Below are 21,265 nucleotides of genomic sequence, written 5' to 3'. Positions count from 1 at the left end.
GTCACTGCACATGTGACTCGATGCTCCAGAATCGATGATCCAATTTTTGAAAGGCTGCGATGTAGTAGGCTTTGGATGAACTGCGAACGCAAACGGTGATACCGACACTGACACCACGTCGTTTTTCTTAGCAACCCGCGCTTTCGGTTTTGGTTGCTTGGCAACGTCCTTTTGCTGCTTCGCGTCGCTTCTTCTGGAAGATGGGCAATTTTTCTTGATGTGCCCTGGTTGCTTGCACTGGTGACAAATGATGGTTTTGGAAACGGCTTCGACTCGCAAAATGGATTCACCCCGACCAGTTCTCTCACTTCGTTTCAGAGCTTCATCCAGTAATTTTCTTTTCACCATCTCCATCGTTAATTCGGCTTCGGGACGACTTTCCAATGCGGTGGTTAGCGCTTCGAATGATGCCGGCAGGCTTCGCAGAATAAGCACAACCGTCAGGGTGTCTCCTAATTGTAGCCCGGCATTCACCAATCGTTGAAATAATTCCTCCATTTCATGCAAATGACGTTGCATGTCCTCGCCATCCGAATATGTCAGGTTACAGATGCGCTTCAAGATTGACACTTTCGATGTCAGGGATGTCTTGTGATGGTGGTCCTTAAGCGTATCCCAAATTTGCTTGGATGTTTTACACTTACGAATCAAAGACTGCTGAGTGACACCGACGAACAACGAAATCGTTCCTTGAGTCTTGGTGTCTCCGTTCGTCCAGGCATCGGTTACAGGTTCTGGCGCGATGCTGGTGACGTACTTCCACAATTCCTCCCGCATAAGCAAACTTTTCAGCTGAAAGCTCCAGCTTTCGTAGTTATCACTGCCTAACCGTTCCATGCTGAACTTTTCCATTTTTGTTGATTAGCGGCAAATCCAATTGCTGCGCGTCGTCGAACAAAAAAAAAACGAAATTATTTTTCCGGAAGGCCCATAACCTGTTGGTATGGTCGTAGATCGGACAGAAGAATAAACACGTGTGTGTTCTATGAACTACAACGGAAAGTGAAAAGTATATTTCAATAAACTAATTGCTATACGCATTACTGTACGTAGTCATGGTAACTTAAAATAACAAATTTCAAATTTTCATGGAATGCTACGTCGAACGTCGTCATCTCCCACAAAGCTAAAGCTAAGCTAAAGCTAAGCTAAAGCTAAGCTAAAGCTAAGCTAAAGCTAAGCTAAAGCTAAGCTAAAGCTAAGCTAAAGCTAAGCTAAAGCTAAGCTAAAGCTAAGCTAAAGCTAAGCTAAAGCTAAGCTAAAGCTAAGCTAAAGCTAAGCTAAAGCTAAGCTAAAGCTAAGCTAAAGCTAAGCTAAAGCTAAGCTAAAGCTAAGCTAAAGCTAAGCTAAAGCTAGGCTAAAGCTAAGCTAAAGCTAAGCTAAATGCTAAAGTGAGGCTAAAGCTAAAGCTAAGCTGTTGCTGTTAAAGCTGAGCAGAAAGCTAAAGCTAAGCTAAAGCTTGTTAAAGCTGTTAACAGGGTGGGAGTGAACAGCTAGTTAAGCTAACAGCTAACAGGAACAGCTAACAGGTGGGAAGCTGGGAGTTAACAGGGAACAGGAACAGGGGGGGCTGAGGTGGGGCTGAATTGCTTAAAGCTGGGAACAGGAACAGGCAGTCCTGGGGAACAGCCCCGCCCCAGGTGGGTGGAACAGGGCTGGGGCCTGGAACAGTCTGGGTGGGGTGGAGCTCAGCTCAGCCTGGCCCCAGCCTGGGAACAGCCTGAACAGGGCTGCCCGGGCTCAGCCCAGCCCCAGCCTGGAACAGGAGCTGGTTGCCCAGCCTGGAACAGCTCAGGTGGGCTGGGGTGGGTGAACAGCCTGGGCTCAGCCTGGGCTGGGGCTGGGGTGGGCTGGCCCAGCCGCCCAGCCCAGCCCAGGTGGGAGCTGCCTGGCTGAACAGCCTGGGCTGGGGCTGGGCTCAGCCCGTGCGCCTCAGCCTGCTCAGCCTAAGCCTGCGCCTGCCCGCCTGCCTGGCTCAGCCTGCTCAAAGCCTAAGCCTCGCTAAAACTAAGCTAAAGCTCAGCCTCCGCTCAGCTCGCTCAGCCTGCCTCAGCCTGCCTCAGCCTCAGCCTGCCTAAGCTAAGCTAAGCTAAAAGTTGCTTTTCTAAGCTAAAGCTAAGCTAAAGCTAAGCTAAAGCTAAGCTAAAGCTAAGCTAAAGCTAAGCTAAAGCTAAGCTAAAGCTAAGCTAAAGCTAAGCTAAAGCTAAGCTAAAGCTAAGCTAAAGCTAAGCTAAAGCTAATACTAATGACACACTGGTGGTGAGTAAAATTTCTGTGGGAAAAAAAGAGACGGCGATACAAAACTACTCACCGGTGAGTAAAATCTGAGACGAGACCTGCAAAGACGCTGCTTCTTTTCTCTTGTTTTGATACTTGTTCTTCTTTTCATCACAGTTGACCATCGAGTTTCAACTGTTTACTTGACTGTTTCACCTAAGCCCCAGGTGGACCCATCTGAGCACAATAAAAGTGTATCCAATTCACGAAATAGTGAATAGACCAGTGCATGATGACGTAGGTTGACAGTTCACAGAGCTTTTTCACCGGGACTTAGCCTCTGGCGAAGCTTCCGATAAAATTGTTTCGTCATTTTATTCGCATGTAGATGTCCTTTGCGATTGATTTCATGCTGAATGCAAAGAATATCAATGAAATATTCGGATCGCAGCAATTTTAAACTAAAAATATGAATTTTAATTTTCTCCTCATCGATTTTTCTTCTAACACCTTGTAAACAAGCTCTGTGAACTGTCAAATAAGTGAGGTTAGATCAAGATCTTGCATTGGTCTATTCATTTTCATAAGGATTTTTATACCGGGAACAAAACACAGGTTTATTACTGATTATTAACCTCGTTATTAACAAGCTAAACGGAAGGTTTGGAATACTCGTTAAAGTAAAAAAGTCTTGGTAAAACAAAAATGATGTGGAATATTTTATTTGGGATACCAATACTTTCACTCAAAAAGCTGCTGGTTGCACCTGACAGTTCGTGACAGCAGTTGACTGGCAGCAGCTGAAGTTACATTTTTTCCTCTTTGCAGGTCTCGTCTCAGAGTAAAATCAAAATGAGCGTGTATGGTCCTTTTGAAAAATTTAGCGAGTTTCCCGATTTCCTGATCCACGGAGAGAATAAAATTGCGGAAAATCGGGAGAATCTGAAATTCTCAAGTTTCTGAAGGGCTTCACGTTTTAATTTTTTTTTATCCATTTGCAAAATCTTTCTGTTTCCTTCGGTTTCGGGTTTCGTCTGTTTTGCATTTTTTCACATTCGCCTGTTCATGGTTGTTTCGGCTGATCTGGTTAGTAGTCGGAGAGTGACGCCAAATACCGGGTAAACGTTGTTTCATCAATCACATTACTTACATCCGTTCATATTGCACAATATTAGGCACTGGTCACAGAAAGTTCCATGCGAACAAAAATCGAAATGGCATCGAATAAACCGGCAGCAACGGTCGCTGCCGCCACCGCCGCCGCCACTACGGTTACAGCCAAAGACAGTGACGGTAAGAAACTGCTGCGCGGTTTGATCCTCCGAGCGGAGGCTCTGCTGGGTAAGATGATTTACAAGCTGGAGAAAACGCCGGTAACCCTAGCGGAGATGGTGGCCATGATCAACTCGGTGCACGGTTTTGTGGATCAGTGGGAGCAACCGCTAGTTGACATCCGACTGGAAATGCTAAATATTCCCGGCGTGGAAGAGGCGGCCGATGTGCAGCAACAACTGAATGAAGAGCAGAGAATTATGGAACAAATAAGTCTGCTGGATAGGAAGCAGGACAGACGGATGCCGGGTATCAACAAAGTGGATGAACCGGCGGAACCACTGTTTGAATTTTTGGAACAACCGTTAACGAATTGTGAGTATTGAACCGTATTTTATATTATTATTTTGATTCTACGAAATCTGTTTCTGAACTACTGGTTTGAATCATTATGTTTTTAACAACACGGCTGAAATTTCTTTTCAATATTCCAATTGGGTATTATGTCTCCGCCGGGCGCCGTTACGATTTTTCGGTTAAAAACTTTATTTTTCAATAACATGGTAATAATTTTCAAAATTTCGATGCCTCTGTGTCTGTTAGCATGCATTTGTTTGGGCTAATGACGTAGTTGATTTATCAATTAAACCAAAATAAACCCCAATTGGGGGATCAAATCTACACCAGCTGAAATCGTTCTATTTTAGTCACTCCCGGTCAATCTGGAACGGGATATCTAACGTTTGTGATTCCCCAGTCCACAACGTTTTACATGATCGATCGCACTAGTAGTCACGGTAAAATGGAGAAAATATTGTCCTCCCTGCAGAACGTGACGATGAAGCTGGAAGCGCTTCCGGAATCGCCGTCCATCGTTTTCGGGGTTGAACTGGAAGGCACCATGTTCCGCGCTGTCCGAAGTAAACCGGACTGCGGCTGGCCTTTCCTCAAACTGTTGGATGTGGGAGACGTGCTTCCGTTTGCCGACTCGATGCTGCTCTATCAGTTGAGCAAATACTACCAAAAAATGCCACCCATGGCCGTCCGTTGTCAGCTCGTGGGTGTGGCTGATGGGTCTTTTAAAGACAACTTGAATCAATATCTCACGAAAAATTTGTACAACACTAAGAGGTTCGAAATCTGCGGACACGATCAAAATACTCTGCATGTAAGGCTCAGCGCAGTTCCCAAAGTGGATTGCAACGGAGTTGTGAAGCCATCATCAAAAGAAACCCACGAGTACAAGATTTCGTTAAACACTCTGACCCAAGAACAGTTGGAAGTTCTTTACGAGGAGCCCCTCAACACGACTAACGTTATGAAGGCAACCATGGGCTATGTGCCCAAGGACGACGTCCGAATCTGTCCGTTCTACAATCCGAAAATCCAGGGTTGCTTCAAAGGAGCCAGTTGCCGGTTGCAGCACGTAGCTAAGGATAAGGACGGTTGGACCCGGGACCAGACGCTGCACAAAGCAAAGATCCGAGCCCAGCTGGCGGAACCGAAGGTTGGCGCCATGGTGAAGCTGATACCGACGACCATCATCAGCGTGGAGGAGTTCTATGGGCAGCAGGATCTGAAGGAATGTAGCGAGGGTCTGAGGCGTCTGCAGCAGCAATTGAATGATCCGACCTACGTAAGGGAATTCCGCGAGATGGACCACAAGCCATGTGAGTTGATAATTGTGTAAGCAGTCCTCAGGGAGAGGCAATACCGAAAATCGTTTATTTTAGACACCCGTGAGCTGGTGTTTGCATTCTACGCGGCCGATGGCCAGTGGTACCGAGCGGAAGTATTGGAATATTTCCACGATGGGTTGGTTGAGGTATTCTATCTGGACTACGGGAACAGGGAAAACGTCCAGCTGTCGGATTTGCGCCTGTGGGACGATCGGTTCGACTATTTGCCTTTCCAGGCAGTCCACTGTCGGTTGGGCAACGTTTGTCAACTGCGGGAGAATGATGACCGGGCAACGGAAGCCTTGCGGGAGGAGATCCTCGATCGGTTGGTGGTCGTGAAAGTGCTGTAAGTGTGTAACATCAATTTGGGTTTGCTTTTTGGTTAATTGTTTTGTAAATTTACGCTATCAGAGACATTCGTTCGTACTGGGAAGTGCTGGTGTATGGGGCCGAAATGCAGGACATTGGACAATTGATGGTCCGAAGAAATATGGCTCGCACGAGACAACCGATTGTGATAAGCGAGAAGAACAGCATGGTACCTGCATAGCATACGTTATATTCTACAGTATTCGTTTTTGTATGTGTTCCTTGTCGATTATTGTAATTTTGTGTTCACATTCGGAGATTTTTTTTAAATATTTGTTCACTATCTCAATTGTATTTTGTATAAGATATCGATTTATTTTCAAATAATTTAATACAATTGTGTATCGAATATTTGTTTTCATAATATCACATCCTTTGGAAACATAAATAAAATCAAAGTTAACTATGACATCAGAGGTATAGTTCTGGATCAACATTTGAAAAGAGCGTAACAGCATAAATTTATTCCTTCTGATTCTTCGTCTACAAATATAGCTATATTATGTTGACGAAGAACGAGAAGGAATAAATTTTGACTGTTACGGCCTTTTCAAATGTTGGTCTAGAGTTAACGTCGAATGGGGCTGTGTTTGACTTCGAAGGCTATTTTGCACGAAAGTTTCATGACTGTGTTTCCAGAATGAAGACATACAAACTTTTTTTAGGCAATATTGGGCAGCGACTTGTTCAAATTGATTGCGTTATCGTTTGCTACTTTTAAATTCTAAATTGCAATAGGGGAAGGTGGGGCAAGACAGTCATCGTTGATTATGACTTAAGTGAGCATTATATTCACATTATAAATACGAGGGGTGGTTGTCTACAATTTAAAAGGGTTATACAATTAAAAAAACGCACTTTGGCAACCTCACTTGTTCTTGAAATATTGATTATTACCAGTGGCGTAGCCACGGGGGTGGTTTTGGACATAAACCCCCCCCCCCAGAGATAAAATTTTAAGAAGAAATTTTTTTTCGAAAAAAAATGTTCAGAAACCCCCCCCCCCCAGACTAATTTTCTGGCTACGCCACTGATTCTTACTTAAAATTGTTGAACAAATCCTCTTTATTTATCAGAAAAAATATTTCAAGCTCTTTTTAGTGGAATGTATTCAACCGTCTAAGGGCCAATTTCTTCACCCTCGCTTAACTCTTAAGCGGTGCTTACCCATACGCTTAAACCTGGCTTAACACCTAAGCGGAGGTGAAGAAATTGGTCCTAAGACGAGTTAAGTACAGTCGAATTTCGTTTGTTGGGCTATCTATAAGTGGGCTTCGTTAAAACTGGGCTCCCGTTAGTTGGGCTACAGCCCACTTACATCTTTCTGACAGTGTCAAATTTCTGTCGGGGGGTTCGGGGATGTACAACTTGAATAGCCAAATAAAAATTAAAACAATTTAAAAGCAAGTTTATTTCAAATTCATAATTAAAATAAAATAAAGCGGAAATTTCAATCCAATATCAAAATTCTTCAACACGTTCGTTTTAGCCATTCCGCTTCAATGAGTTTTGTGCCTGGAGCGTTCAAACGACAAACTTCTGCTGCATCGTGTTTTCCAAAACGAATTACGCAATCAAGTGACTTAATTGCGTCTCCAAATTCTGGATCTTTGGTATTCATAGCCGAAGTATCAAGAGAGTTGTTACTGTTCTCTGTCGATTCTTCCAACCATTCCTCGTGCATTTTTGGTTGACCTTTATGAAGGACGGATGACAAAATCTCCTCGTCTGAAAACACTTCACTGGTGACCCAATCTGGGTTATGTTCAGCGTCATACACTTGATCCTTCATCCACAGATCGATATCTTCGTCAGATGTGGTCGTCCCTGAAAGATTGTCGATATTCGCAATGAGTGTTTTGAAATCCGCATCGTCTGCGTTCGTCCCTTCGTCGGCAGTATCGTTCAGTAAACCATCGATTAATTTGCGCCAAGAATTCCGGATGGTTTTCGCGGAAATTTCATCCCAAGAAGAGGCCAACCATGTGATGCACTGCTGAAAGGTGATCTTTTTCAAGCGATCTACAAATGTCAGATGCTCGTTTTCCAAGATCAGCTTCAACATCAGTTTTCTTTTGTACTTCCGCTTCACTTAATTGATAACTGACACTCAGAGGTGACATTTGGAGGAAGGTAAATAACCTGAATCAGCCCGTCATCACTTTGCAGAGGATCGTCTAGATCGTAATGACTGGTACAATTGTCAAGCACGAGCAATGCCTTTGGTTCCAAGCCTTGCTCGAGAGAAAATTTCCGCACTGCGGGGACAAATTCCTCATAGAACCAATGACGAAATAACAGTTTGGTCATCCAAGCTTTTTTGGAATGACAATACGATACGGGTAGTGTTGCTGTGTTCAGTCCCCGTGGCTTTGCAGCTGTTCCAATAAACAGCAATTGAAGTTTAAGCGATCCGTTTATATTTGAACATGGCATGAACGTATACCTGGTTTCAGTGGCGTAGCCAGAAAATTGGTCTGGGGGGGGGGGGGGGTTCTAAACATTTTTTTATCGAAAAAAAAAATTTCATCCAAAAATTTTGTCTCTGGGGGGGGGGGGTTATACCCAAAACCACCCCCGTGGCTACGCCACTGCCTGGTTTTATTCTGCTTCCGAACACTCGCCATGGTTTTAGTGTGCGTAATGACGGTACCCGTTCCAAACCAAGAGCTTGATAAAAAGTGCAGATTCGTCTGCATTAAAAACCTGAGAGTTCGATAGCTGCATATCATGAATTTTCTTTTGTAGAATCGTTTTAAAGTTCAGGTACGCTCCAACGTCTGAAGAAGCCTTTTCATCGGCTACCGTTTTAACCCGCAATCCAGCCGTCTGAAGCTGAAAATTTGTGCACGACGTAGTGCCCTTTATCCTGCAACAGCTTGAACAAAAGCTCATTTCATTTCTTTTATTTAGTTAACATCTAAACAGATAACACTGAATCAACAATTTGACGCCACAATACACGGTTCGAGGCCGCATCTCTCCATCCTCGGATACGCCCCACACTCGCCAAGTCGTTTTGCACCTGGTCTGCCCATCTCGCTCGCTGCGCTCCACGCCGTCTCGTACCTGCCGGATCGGAAGCGAACACCATCTTTGCAGGGTTGCTGTCCGGCATTCTTGCAACATGTCCTGCCCATCGTACCCTTCCGGCTTTAGCTACCTTCTGGATACTGGGTTCGCCGTAGAGTTGGGCGAGCTCATGGTTCATTCTTCGCCGCCACACACCGTCTTCTTGCACACCGCCAAAGATGGTCCTAAGCACCCGTCTCTCGAATACTCCGAGTGCTTGCAAGTCCTCCTCGAGTATTGTCCATGTTTCATGTCCGTAAAGGACAACCGGTCTTATAAGCGTCTTGTACATGACACATTTGGTGCGTTGGCGAATCTTTTTCGACCGCAGTTTCTTCTGGAGCCCGTAGTAGGCCCGACTTCCACAGATGATGCGCCTTCGTATTTCACGACTAACGTTGTTGTCAGCCGTTAGCAAGGATCCTAGGTAGACGAATTCCTCGACCACCTCGAAGGTATCCCCGTCTATCCCCGTAACACTGCTTCCCAGGCGGGCCCTGTCGCGCTCGGTTCCGCCCACAAGCATGTACTTTGTCTTTGACGCATTCACCACCAGTCCAACTTTTGTTGCTTCACGTTTCAGGCGGGTGTACAGTTCTGCCACCTTTGCAAATGTTCGGCCGACAATGTCCATGTCATCCGCGAAGCAAATAAATTGACTGGATCTGTTGAAAATCGTACCCCGGCTGTTACACCCGGCTCTCCGCATGACACCTTCTAGCACAATGTTGAACAACAGGCACGAAAGTCCATCACCTTGTCTTAGTCCCCGGCGCGATTCGAACGAACTGGAGTGTTCGCCCGAAATCTTCACACAGTTTTGCACACCATCCACCGTTGCTTTGATTAGTCTGATAAGCTTCCAGGGAAACTGTTCTCATCCATAATTTCCCATAGCTCTACGCGGTTTATACTGTCGTATGCCGCCTTGAAATCAACGAACAGATGGTGCGTTGGGACCTGGTATTCACGGCATTTTTGAAGGCTTTGCCGTACAGTAAAGATCTGGTCCGTTGTCGAGCGGCCGTCAACGAAGCCGGCTTGATAACTTCCCACGAACTCGTTCACTAATGGTGACAGACGACGGAAGATGATCTGGGATATCACTTTGTAGGCGGCATTAAGGATGGTGATCGCTCGAAAGTTCTCACACTCCAGTTTGTCGCCTTTCTTGTAGATGGGGCATATAACCCCTTCCTTCCACTCCTCCGGTAGCTGTTCGGTTTCCCAAATTCTGACTATCAGTTTGTGCAGGCAAGTGGCCAGCTTTTCCGGGGCCATCTTGATGAGCTCAGCTCCGATACCATCCTTACCAGCTGCTTTATTGGTCTTTAGCTGTTGAATGGCATCCTTAACTTCCCTCAAGGTGGGGGCTGGTTGGCTTCCATCGTCCGCTGAACTGACGTAGTCATATCCTCCGCTGCCTTGACTTTCACTGCCTGTACTCTCAGCGCCACTCAGATGATCCTCGTAGTGCTGCTTCCACCTTTCGATTACCACACGTTCGTCCGTCAAGATGCTCCCATCCTTATCCGCTTTAGTTTTCAGGATTTCCACCGTTAACAGAATATTAGACTGTCGCTGCTGGAGAATCCAGACATAGAGAGCTTCTTCCAGCAAAGGGAACCTCTGCTCCCTTAAAGTCTTTCGGTTTTTCACCCTATATTCGGTAAATTTCTCCGCTGCTGCCCGAATCGTTTCCTTTTTCAGAATAATCCTGGTTACAGTAGAACATCCTATACCGTACTTTTTCCCTAGCGTATCGTGTGTTCTACTCCAGACTCAAAATCTTCTATTATGCGCACCTTTTCTTCTTCTTCATCTGTTCGCGGCTGACTGGCTGACTGGCTCATCATGCCGCTGGTTTAAGGGCTAGTGACTTAGACTATATGCCCACCTTTTCCACTAATGTCAACACGGTATTTTTTCATTTTTTGCTCATTTTTGCTTGGGTGTTATCCATTTTTCAACCTAGTGATCACGTAATCATACGCTCATTAAACCCTTGCAAATAAAACTTACTATGTAAATAAATACTTACCCAAGAACAAATCGAAAACAAGTTCAACAATCAAAATAATAAATTCTCGAGCAACATATGATTAGGGCCGAAAAACCAACAATGCTGAACCGAGAAAAATGAGGTTCAAGTTTTTTATGACTAATTTTATTCATTTATTGAATTTGAAACTCATGTCATGGCCAAAACCATGTCAATGCTATACGTAAATGGTTATATTATAACAGCAGATTAAGATTAATTGAAAAACCATTCGAAATCTACAAAATTTCAGCTAAAACAAAAATTACGCCGTTTACTCGCATTACCGGCAACACGTCTGGTTTTTAAGCCGTTTGCTCAAAGCTAGTAAAATCATCGGATTTGTTTTGATTAGTTAACCAGAGCAGTTCGCTGCTATGCGTTATATCAAAAACCTAGTAAGAATATACATTTTAAAATAACTTGAAGCTAGTTTTTCTAAATAAACAATATAAAGTGAACGGCCTAAAAACCAAAGCAAACATTCCGCATGGTAGTAAAGGGCGCCAACAAAGGACTTAAAAACCACTATGGTGCAAATGGTTTATGAGACGTTCACTCAAAACAGCAATAAATGTGTTTCTTATGAAATATCAAGTATGGAGTTGTACCTAGGATAAAGAATCATTTACAAATCAATCGTTTATGCTAGAATAACAAAAATCATGGTTTTGGTTTATAAGCCGTAATTATATGTTACGCGAGAATTTAACTTTTCATGAACCGAAAAAACTTATGAACGTTTCTGCCAGAGACGTTGGTATTATATAGAGACACGCGGAGAGAATAAAAGCAATGTTGGCTTCACGGCCAGCAGACAAAAAAATTCTGTGCGATCGACAACATAAAAATTATTGTGAGAACTTGAAGTGACTCTCAGTGTGAGCAGTTATTTCGTTTGCTCCAACTACATATTTTCTCTTCTTTAGCACCATTGCCTTACATTCAACAATAAATTAACAATAACAATAACAATTGACAACAATATGATTAAATACCATTGCTATGAGAACTCTGGAAACATTTTCATTTACTGAACTTTTCAAACTTTTTTAAAATTTCTATAATATTGATTCTAATTTTAATATTCTAATTTTCATTTAGTACCGATTGGTAATGTTTGTTTACTTTGCTCGTTTGGTACCGCGTTTGACGGTTCGTTTGGTACTTTCGGCTTCACTGTTTGCGGGTCTCTATCTATAAACAACGTCTCTGGTTTCTGCAACGGTCCCGATATTGTCGGCGTAGCACCAACTTAGAATTCGGAAGTCCGGACTTCCGAACCGAACTTTCTTCCGAAGTTTTATCTGTCAAACTAATTGATGCGTTGTTTAGCGCATCTTTAGGGGAATCCATCGAACTACTTCCGAAGTTGGGAAAGTTGCCTGTATCTGGAGAAAAATCCAACTTCGGTATAAAAAGCGTAATAAATTTAATCCGGATAGACAATAAAAACAAACGATCGATGCGCCCATCAATACGTTTTCAGCTTTGACATCTCAGCCCAACTAATGAAAGCCTTTCACTAAGTGGGCTGCGGGTTTACTGCCGCTGCCGTGTCGAGCACATCTATAAAATAATGCAAATGAGAAAACTGCTTGCAAAGTTTGTGTAATTTTTATCTTAAAAAATTGCGCGTAAGTAATTCTGATCAGCTTTAAACATCACACATCAAAGATTGTTTGAATGTTTAATGGATCATAGTGACTAGAAAGTGAAAACCTAACTTACTGTGTTGAAAATCTCAATGTGACTGACTTGCGATTACATTTTACCTCAATGAGAAAAGTAACCGCAAGTCAGTCACATTCCGTTGAGCAAAGTGCAAATTTGCAAAAAAAAAGTCTCTGATAACAGACACGGTGAAGTTGAATGCAGGAAAACATATATGTGTGCTACACCCCTTTGAACGAAAACTTTTTATCTAAAAATTTAAGTTTTCCGACAAGTTTCAATCTAATTATTTCAGAAATAAATTAAGATTAAACTGGTAATCGTTGAGGTTTCCGGGGTTTAGTAGAAAGCATTTTCTCCGAAGAGGCTACTAACAGTCCCTAAGGATGCCAGGAAGTATTTTGAATCCAAAAAGCGATCAAAAATGTCCAGAGGCTTCCCGAGAAATTAAACGCTCTGGTGATTTAATGGTTTTCCTTGAAGTTATTGAACATTTCCAGGAAGTACGTAATTGTTAAAAATGTTCAAAATATTCCTGGAATCTCAAAAGAATGTTCTAAGATTTTAAAATCTGCTACTATGATTTTTTCAAAGTATTGTTGGAAATCTATTGTGAGAACTACAATCAACCCTAAGTCCCCATAATCTTGTCCTAAATAAGACTCGCAACTTTAGAGCATTCTTGAACGATCATAAGATTTCTAAGTAATTCGAGGCGATCCATAGAAATTTCTGAGGATTCCTGAAAGTTAATGATCTTTTCTTGAAATCATTAGTGGCTTTGAATTTCTCGAATTAATGACAAAAGTTTTGGTTTTTGGTTGGTTTTTGCATTAATTGAGAAGCAGAGAACCCTGCTGAGAATACAAACAGTAGTTATGTGAATGGTTTTATTAGCTGATGAATCTGTTGATAAATTCATTCTCAAATTCCAAAAAATGCGCTAACTCGTTTGTGATTTGAAGAACAACATCGCGTCTCATTTAAAAAACATTCAAAAATAGGTTGATCGCACCTTATTCTCATTATATGATGTTAGTGATTAAATGGTAACAAACAAGGCGTAAATATAGCAAAGCTTTGAAATAAATCAGTTTGGAATCCAACTCTTTATCTAGGTAAGAAATTAGAATGGGTACACGAGCTCAAACCCAGGAAAAATCCACAATAGTAAGATCGTTGCTTATTAAGTAAAATGGGAAGAGAACATCACTTCAGGGATTTTCGCAAATCTTTATCATCATGAACCTAAACATATTCAAAAGAACTTTTGCTATATGTAGCGTGTAGCGTCAACACGTTATATTAAAATTGAATGATACAAAGGTGAAACGATGGATAGCGTACTCAGTGCAACGTATGTTCCTCTAACTACCATTTCAGGGGTAATATTGAGAACAGTACCGACGTTTTTCAACCGAAGTGCCAATCGTCTTAAAATAACTAAAATATGGTCTATCTTACTATAAAAATAGTATATTCAACCGCTCACATGGTTATTCTTACTGAAAATATAGTAAAATTGTGTAGTAAAATCAACTATTTTGTTTGAGTCTATGCTAAATAACAATTTTTGTGGTGAAATTGAAAATAATATCAATCAGATTTACTACATTTATGGTAAAATTAAGCGATTTGTCCCTTCAGTTGAAAAACGTCGGTACTGTTCTTAATTTTACCATAAAATTGTAATTTCTACTACAAAGTTTTTTTCAGTGTAGGAGATGCATGACATGACAGAACTAGAATTTTCAATAGTTTAACGTTGATACTCAAAAGTTTCAATACTACTGGCAAAGTGGTGGAGAGTTTGCAAATCGATTGATATATAAATTTTTAAAATCCATTGAAAGATAAAAGAACTAATTAATGTTACAAATCTTACATGATTTCGTGACGGTCACCAATTTTGAATTTTTCATTTTACACTCTTTATCCGAGTCTTTTATTTCTAGATTATTTCTAGAGATTTTATTTAATTTCAATAATATTAAAATAAATTTTTAATTAAATACTGCTTTAAATATATCAGAACAGTAGGGATAATGTTAGATGATGTCATAAATCGTCCAGAAATTCCTCCGGAAACTCCGTAGTGTTGTACATAATTTCGATTGAAAAACACTTGAATGAAGAAGAAATAAATCCGAAAGACCCTCACAGGAATTCGTCCAGAAAGTCCTACAGAATTTCGTTCGATAGTTTCTCCAAAAAATCCCCCGGAAAATTCTCCAGAAATTCCTCAGGAAGCTATAAGAGTGCTCCGGAAAATCCTCCAAAAATTCTTTAGGAAGTTTCTTCGGATTCCGTCGGAAGTTACTCCAAAAATTCTTTCGGAAGTTCCTCCTCCAGAAATTCTTCCTATCATTCCTCTGCAGGTTTCTCCAAGTCTTCCTGGAATCATCCGGAAGTTCCTCCTGAAATTCCTGCGCAAGTTCCTCCAAGAATTCTTTCAGAAGTTTCTTCAAAAATTCTTTCGTAAATTACTCCCGGATTTTTTTCGGATGTTCCTCCAGAATTTCATACGAAAGTTTCTATAGGAATTCCTTCGGAAGTTCCACCAGGAGTTCCTACAGAAGTTCCTGCAGGAATTCCTCCGCAAGTTCCTCCAAGAATTTCTTCGAAAGTTCCCTGAGAAATGCCTTCGGAAGTCTTCTTATTGGTATTATATCCCCCACTGGGACATTGCTGCCTCGCTGCTTAGTGTTCATTCAGCATTTTCATAGTTATTAACCGCGTGGTTTCTGAGCCAAGTTACCATTTTTGCATTATCGTATATCATGAAGCTAACACGATGATACTTCTATGCCCGGGAAGTCGAGTCAAAAATTGCCTAGACCGGCATCGGGAATCGAACCCAGCTACTCTCCGCATGGTCTTGCTTCACAACCGTGCATCTTACCACTAGGCTAAGGAAGGTCCCTTCCTGGAGGAACTTTCGGAGGAACTCCTGGAGGAACTTCCGGAGGAACTTCTGGAGGAACTTCCGGAGAAACTCCTGAAGGAACTTCCGGAGAAACTCCTGAAGGAACTTCCGGAGGAACTCCTGGAGGAACTTCCGGAGGAATTCCTGGATGAACTTCCGGAGGAACTCGTGGAGGAACTTCCGGAGGAATTCCTGGAGGAACTTTCGGAGGAACTCCTAGAGGAACTTCCGGAAGAACTCCTGGAGGAACTTCCGGAAGAACTCCTGGAAGAACTTCCGGAGGAACTCCTGGAGGTACTCCTGGAGGAACTCCTGGAGGTACTCCTGGAGGAACTCCTGGAGGTACTCCTGGAGGAACTTCCGGAGGAATTCCTGGAGGAACTTCCGGAGGAATTCCTGGAGGAACTTCCGGAGGAATTCCTGGAGGAACTTCCGGAGGAACTTCCGGAGGAATTCCTGGAGGAACTTCCGGAGGAATCCCTGGAGGAACTTCCGGAGGAATTCCTGGAGGAACTTCCGGAGGAATTCCTGGAGGAACTTCCGGAGGAATTCCTGGAGGAACTTCCGGAGGAATTCCTGGAGGAACTTCCGGAGGAATTCCTGGAGCAACTTCCGGAGGAATTCCTGGAGGAACTTCCGGAGGAATTCCTGGAGGAACTTCCGGAGGAATTCCTGGAGGAACTTCCGGAGGAATTCCTGGAGGAACTTCCGGAGGAATTCCTGGAGGAACTTCCGGAGGAATTCCTGGAGGAACTTCCGGAGGAATTCCTGGAGGAACTTTCGGAGGAATTCCTGGAGGAACTTCCGGAGGAATTCCTGGAAGAACTTCCGGAGGAATTCCTGGAGGAACTTCCGGAGGAATTCCTGGAGGAACTTCCGGAGGAATTCCTGGAGGAACTTCTGGAGGAATTCCTGGAGGAACTTCCGGAGGAATTCCTGGAGGAACTTGCGGAGGAATTCCTGGAGGAACTTCCGGAGGAATTCCTGGAGGAACTTCCGGAGGAATTCCTGGAGGAACTTCCGGAGGAATTCCTGGAGGAACTTCCGGAGGAATTCCTGGAGGAACTTCCGGAGGAATTCCTGGAGGATCTTCCGGAGGAAATTTCGGTGGAATTCTTAGAGGAATTTGTGAAGGAATTCGTAAAGGAACTTTAGAAGGAAACCATGGAGAAACTCTTGGAATTATTCCTGAAGGAACTTTCGGAGGTATTCTTGGAGGAATTTCTAAAAGAATTAATGGAGGAACTTCCGAAAGAATTCCCGGAAGAACTTCCAAAATTTCCCGGAGGACAATAAATGATTCTAAAAAAAAATCCGCCACTCTACGATGAAATTTTCGAATTGACCATTTTTACCGATATTCCGGATATTTCAGGGGACAACCCGGTGGCCACATGGCCCATCCGTTTATGTCGTCGATGGTCGGAAACTCCATTAGGAAGCAACAAAACCATCAGCGCAAGCATAAAGTTACTAAGGAAATGACGTTTGCTGATATTATTGTTTGTTGTTGTTTAGGTTGGGACAACTGTTCGTCAGGCGGTTGGAGTGACTGAATTGGTCGGACTAATTTGGGGGCGGAGTCAAACTTAAGAGCAAAGCAGAATGGATACGTTTGCGTGCGTTCTGACAGTTTTCCCATGGCTAAACTGTCAAAACGCACGCAAACGTATCCATTCTGCTCAGCTCTTTATGCAACAAGTCGGAGTGTGTGTGGGGCCCATTAGAGAGTAGCCATCGAGCAAGTAAGTGCAGTGCGTGTTTCAGTCCCCAGGAAAAACATAAAATATCTCGCTCCGGTCAAAACAAGCGCGGCGCGATCTTCAATACTTTGCAGTAGCCATCGTGCAAGTAAGTACAGAGTGGTGCGCGTCCGTTCGGTCGTCCAAAACGCGATTTACTCAGTTTTCATATGCCACCGGGCGCACATGGTTTAACTTTTTTCTCGTGGCGAGACAGCGAATTAGTGTTATTTCCCATCCCGTAAATCGCATAACTAATCCGAGTGAATCCAGATAAATTATCCTTTTAACTAAAACTATATTCTATCCCAAGACAATCGTGGAGATGCAGAGGTACACTCGGTTTCTAGTAGCAACGAGAGTCGGATTAACAATCCTTCCATTCATATATAATGGAATATTTGAGCTCCTGGAACGTGTACATTTAGAATGGGTAGCTAGTCACAAGCACCATTTATTGTGTTCTCCGTACAATTTCGCAAGTTCTAGTCAATCACAGAGTAGCAACTACGAATTGTGCGGTCATAATGCTCATGCTCATAGTTTGAGCTATATTGGCATTAGATTTCTGTATGAACAATAACCTCAGTAATTTGTAACAATTAGATTACGTTAGATTCTATTATGATATTCGATTCATGCGTTAACAGTCACAAACGAGGTTGACACTTCGTTTGTAATTCGAGTACTTGATACTTCATGGTTCGAAGCGTTGCACGTATCAGTCAAATCAGTTTGGTCGGAAAACCATGTTCAGGCATTATATGTTGCAACTTTTTTTTTCACTGAATTGTACGCTGCTTTCAAATCCATGAACAGATGGTGATTCTGCAAGTTGTATTCCCGGATTTTTTTTTCAACGTTCATCCGCAGGCTAATAATCTGATGCATCGTTGATCGGCCATCACGAAAACCTGCCTGGATTTCGCCTACGAAGGGCTCCTCAAGCGGTCCCAGTCTAAATAGAACACACGACAGAATTTTGTACGCCGAGTCTGTGCCTTTTCTTATAGATCCGGCATATGATGCCAGTCGGTAGGCAGTTTTTTATCCCCCATATTTTTTTTTTAATAACGTGGTGGTTCAATTGATGCAGCTGCTCAATGCCGAGTTTGGGAAGCTCGACCGGAATTTCGTACTTCCCAGCAGTGTTACAGTTTTCAGCTCATGTGAAGCTTTCTGTATCTCATCCAGCGTTGGTGGTTCCACAGACTATGTCTTTCCTGCTCCTTCATACACCTTCGTTTACCTGCTACAGTAGTTAATTCATATATGTATTTAATTTGAATTTCATTTTTTAATTTTTCCTTCGTAATCTATTCCAGATAAAACCGATCAAATCGGCCGCTGTGTCATCTCGTCAGTAGGTCCTGGCTCGCGCACTTTCTGTATGGTGAATCGTGATCATCCGGATGTAACAAAATTGTTCGCCGCAATGCAAAGTATGAGCAGCGCTCATCTTTACCAGCTACCGCCCCCGGGTGAAGTTTTCGGAGTGCGGCTGGATGATTCCGTATTTCGCGCCGTTCGTAATAAACCACTCAACCACAGTCCATTGCGTAAGGACTACATTCGACTGCTGGATACCGGCGAAATCTTACCGTACGATGGCAACATGCGCATGTGTTCTTTGTCCGAATATTATCGCCGGATTCCGGCCTTTGCTGTCCATTGTTTGTTGGTTCGTGTTATGGATGATCCATTTTGTGAAGATTTCGACCGGTATTTGAAGAAAAGCCTACGCTCGATCCAGCATTTCAAAGTAGTGTCAGCCGAAAAGTCGTGCCTTTTCGTCGAGCTCAGCCAGCGCCCAATCGTGCCGAGCGATCAACATTCAAACACTTCTTCTCGGGAATCAACGCCCACCAAAGTGAAACCCATTTCGATGATGCGGATTCGTGCTGCATCGCCCAGGTCGCCACAAAAGCCTCCTCGTGGAAACATTTTCGCGGTAGATTCCGCCGAACAGAGCAACCCGTTCACCAGCATTCGATTTCCTGCGGTGCCGACCGCTGAGATGCCGCTTTGCCCATTCAATGGATCAAGCGAATGCAATCTTGGAGCACACAAAAAGATCGGCCTGAAGACCCAGCAGGAGTGTAAGAAGGTTGTTCCTCCAAACGGTTCCCATCTGATGCTGGTGCCAAAGTTCATTCGGGATGTGGGACATATGTGGTGCCACGTAGTAGGCGGCGATTACGTCAATCCTGACTTCAGGGAGATGGAACTACGGATGAACGATCCGGAGTATTCGAAGCACTACAAACCGCTGCAGGAGAAACCAAGTGCGTTGAGTCTGCCACTGTGTATGTGATAAGCGTACACGGTTCCAGGAAGTCTGATGAAAGCCATTTTCCTGGGATATCAATATTTTAGACAAGAATGTGAAAACAATCATCATAACATAACATAGATGGATTGCCCATCCCCAAATAGGGATAATCATGTTTTCCTATCGTAGACTGTTTATATAAATAGAAGATTATTATTGCTACTATTTATTTTAAGTTGGGACAACTTGGTCACAGGGAAATGGCATTCAAAGCAGTAACGGTCGGAAGCGTGTTTAAAAGCTCAAGCTGTTTGTCCTTACAGAAATGTTCCAGCAAGTATTTGCCAAGTACGTGGACAAACGGTGGTACCGGGCCCAGGTGATCCGGTACTTTGACGAGCGCAACGTCCATGTGTTCTACGTGGACTACGGCAATGCGGAGATGGTCCGCCTGGAGGAGATTCACCAATGGGACGAGCGGTTCAGTTATCTGCCCCACCAGGCGGTGGTCTGTAAATTGTCCAATCTGAAACCGGCGAAACCATACCACGTACCGGCGGTGATCGAGTTGAATCGGACGTTGCTGAACAAACGCGTTCGGGCTGAGATAGTGTACGTAACGGTTGTTAATATTTTTCTTCTCAATGCATTTTACGCCATTATTTTTCTAATCTTCTTGCAGGGACAACAACCTACCTTGGGAGATTATTGTGTACGATGATGATGGATTCGATATCTCTGTGGGATTAGTTATCGCAGGATTGGCAAAAAAAATTAAGGAAGATGAGCCAGATCCAACAGAGGAAGCCCCGGGAGCATAAGTTCCTTAGCGGGTTGTTGGTTTTTAATGTGTTTTTTATCAGAACTTTTTAAGCTAAAATATTTGAATTACGATTAGCTCTTGAAGATGCTAACATTGTAGTGCGTAAAACTTTGTAATTGGCAAATTACAAAATTGATTGAAATAGATTTAGATTTATGAAAGAGGATAACTTGTTTAGACATTGTTTGTTGTTATTCCTCTAGGTAGAAATGAAGGTTGGTTTGATGCGGAATGCCAGCGAGCAATGGACGGGAAGAATGCTAACTCAAATGCTAGTGATTGGTACCAGGTAACTGTCTGCCGGCTGGTTGGATAGCAGCAGGAAATATGTCCAAGGGCTTGGCGATATCTCTGGCGATTGCGAGTTGTGAGGCTTGGTTAGGACGTGGTAGGGTCAAGTAGCTTCTACCAAATAGCCCTTTCGCAGTCTAAACAGACCTGACACGACATCCCCCGACAAAATAGGAGGTTTGCACAGGTTCAGAATAATCTGAATCACTGCGAAACCGCACAGCAACTGTCATAGGAATGGGAATGGCTGCGATATACAAGTTATGGGCAGATTTTCTATCCAAGAAGTGATGGAGAATTTATGTGAAGGATTTGTTATCACCAAAATCAACGACGTTTGCATATGCAGTTGCTATGCACCTCCAAGGTGGACAGTGGTGCAGTTCAGCCAGATGCTAGAACGGTTAACCGACAACCTAATCGGACGAAGGCTGGTAGTTATGGGAGGTGATTTCAATGCCTGGACTGTGGAGTGGAGCAGCAGATTGATCAATACTAGATGATACATTCAGGCCTGGTAGCGGGTCACTTTTAGTGACTTGGTCACTTTTCGGGCAAGTCACTAAAATGTCTTTTTTCGACCTCAAGTCACTAAAGTCACTTTTTCTCGCAAAAAGTCACTATTTTCAACTATTTTGAAACTATTGACTATTTTTGAATGAAGCTCTATGTATAAGTCGGATGATGCTTTGTTCATGTCGGAAATGAAATTACGGATCTTGGAAAAATGATCGCTCTGAAACTTCGCCAGCCATATTACTCGCTGCTCTTATTGGCATTTCACCAGTAGCTAATTGACCTTTCTCGTCAAAATTTTTAACTTGCTCAATCGATTCTTTATTTTATTTAAAGTCAACTTTCCCAAAGAACCCATATTTGTTGACGCC

At 43.1% G+C, this 21,265-nt stretch overlaps 1 protein-coding gene across 3 annotated transcripts; it reads left to right on the top strand.

Moving 5' to 3' along the window:
- Positions 1-3,180: 3,180 nt before the first annotated feature.
- LOC134207835 (uncharacterized) lies at positions 3,181-20,256 on the top strand. 3 transcript variants are annotated; one of them, XM_062683786.1, is made up of 5 exons: positions 3,181-3,303; positions 3,393-3,864; positions 18,318-19,277; positions 19,588-19,876; positions 19,947-20,256. In XM_062683786.1, exons 1-5 carry the CDS (start codon positions 3,283-3,285, stop codon positions 20,083-20,085), a joined length of 1,881 nt encoding a protein of 626 aa, XP_062539770.1. In that variant the 5' UTR covers positions 3,181-3,282; the 3' UTR covers positions 20,086-20,256. The 3 variants fall into 3 exon arrangements, with proteins under 3 accessions (XP_062539770.1, XP_062539769.1, XP_062539771.1); XM_062683785.1 differs by lacking the exons at positions 18,318-19,277; positions 19,588-19,876; positions 19,947-20,256 and adding exons at positions 4,197-5,159; positions 5,223-5,514; positions 5,580-5,843 and having other exon boundaries at positions 3,182-3,303; XM_062683787.1 differs by lacking the exons at positions 18,318-19,277; positions 19,588-19,876; positions 19,947-20,256 and adding exons at positions 4,197-5,159; positions 5,223-5,514; positions 5,580-5,843 and having other exon boundaries at positions 3,236-3,335.
- The last annotated feature ends 1,009 nt before the right edge of the window (positions 20,257-21,265 follow it).

This window comes from Armigeres subalbatus, chromosome 1 (genome assembly GCF_024139115.2).
Source record: "Armigeres subalbatus isolate Guangzhou_Male chromosome 1, GZ_Asu_2, whole genome shotgun sequence".
Taxonomy (NCBI): domain Eukaryota; kingdom Metazoa; phylum Arthropoda; class Insecta; order Diptera; family Culicidae; genus Armigeres; species Armigeres subalbatus.
This window is presented reverse-complemented; position numbering and strand designations above follow the sequence as displayed.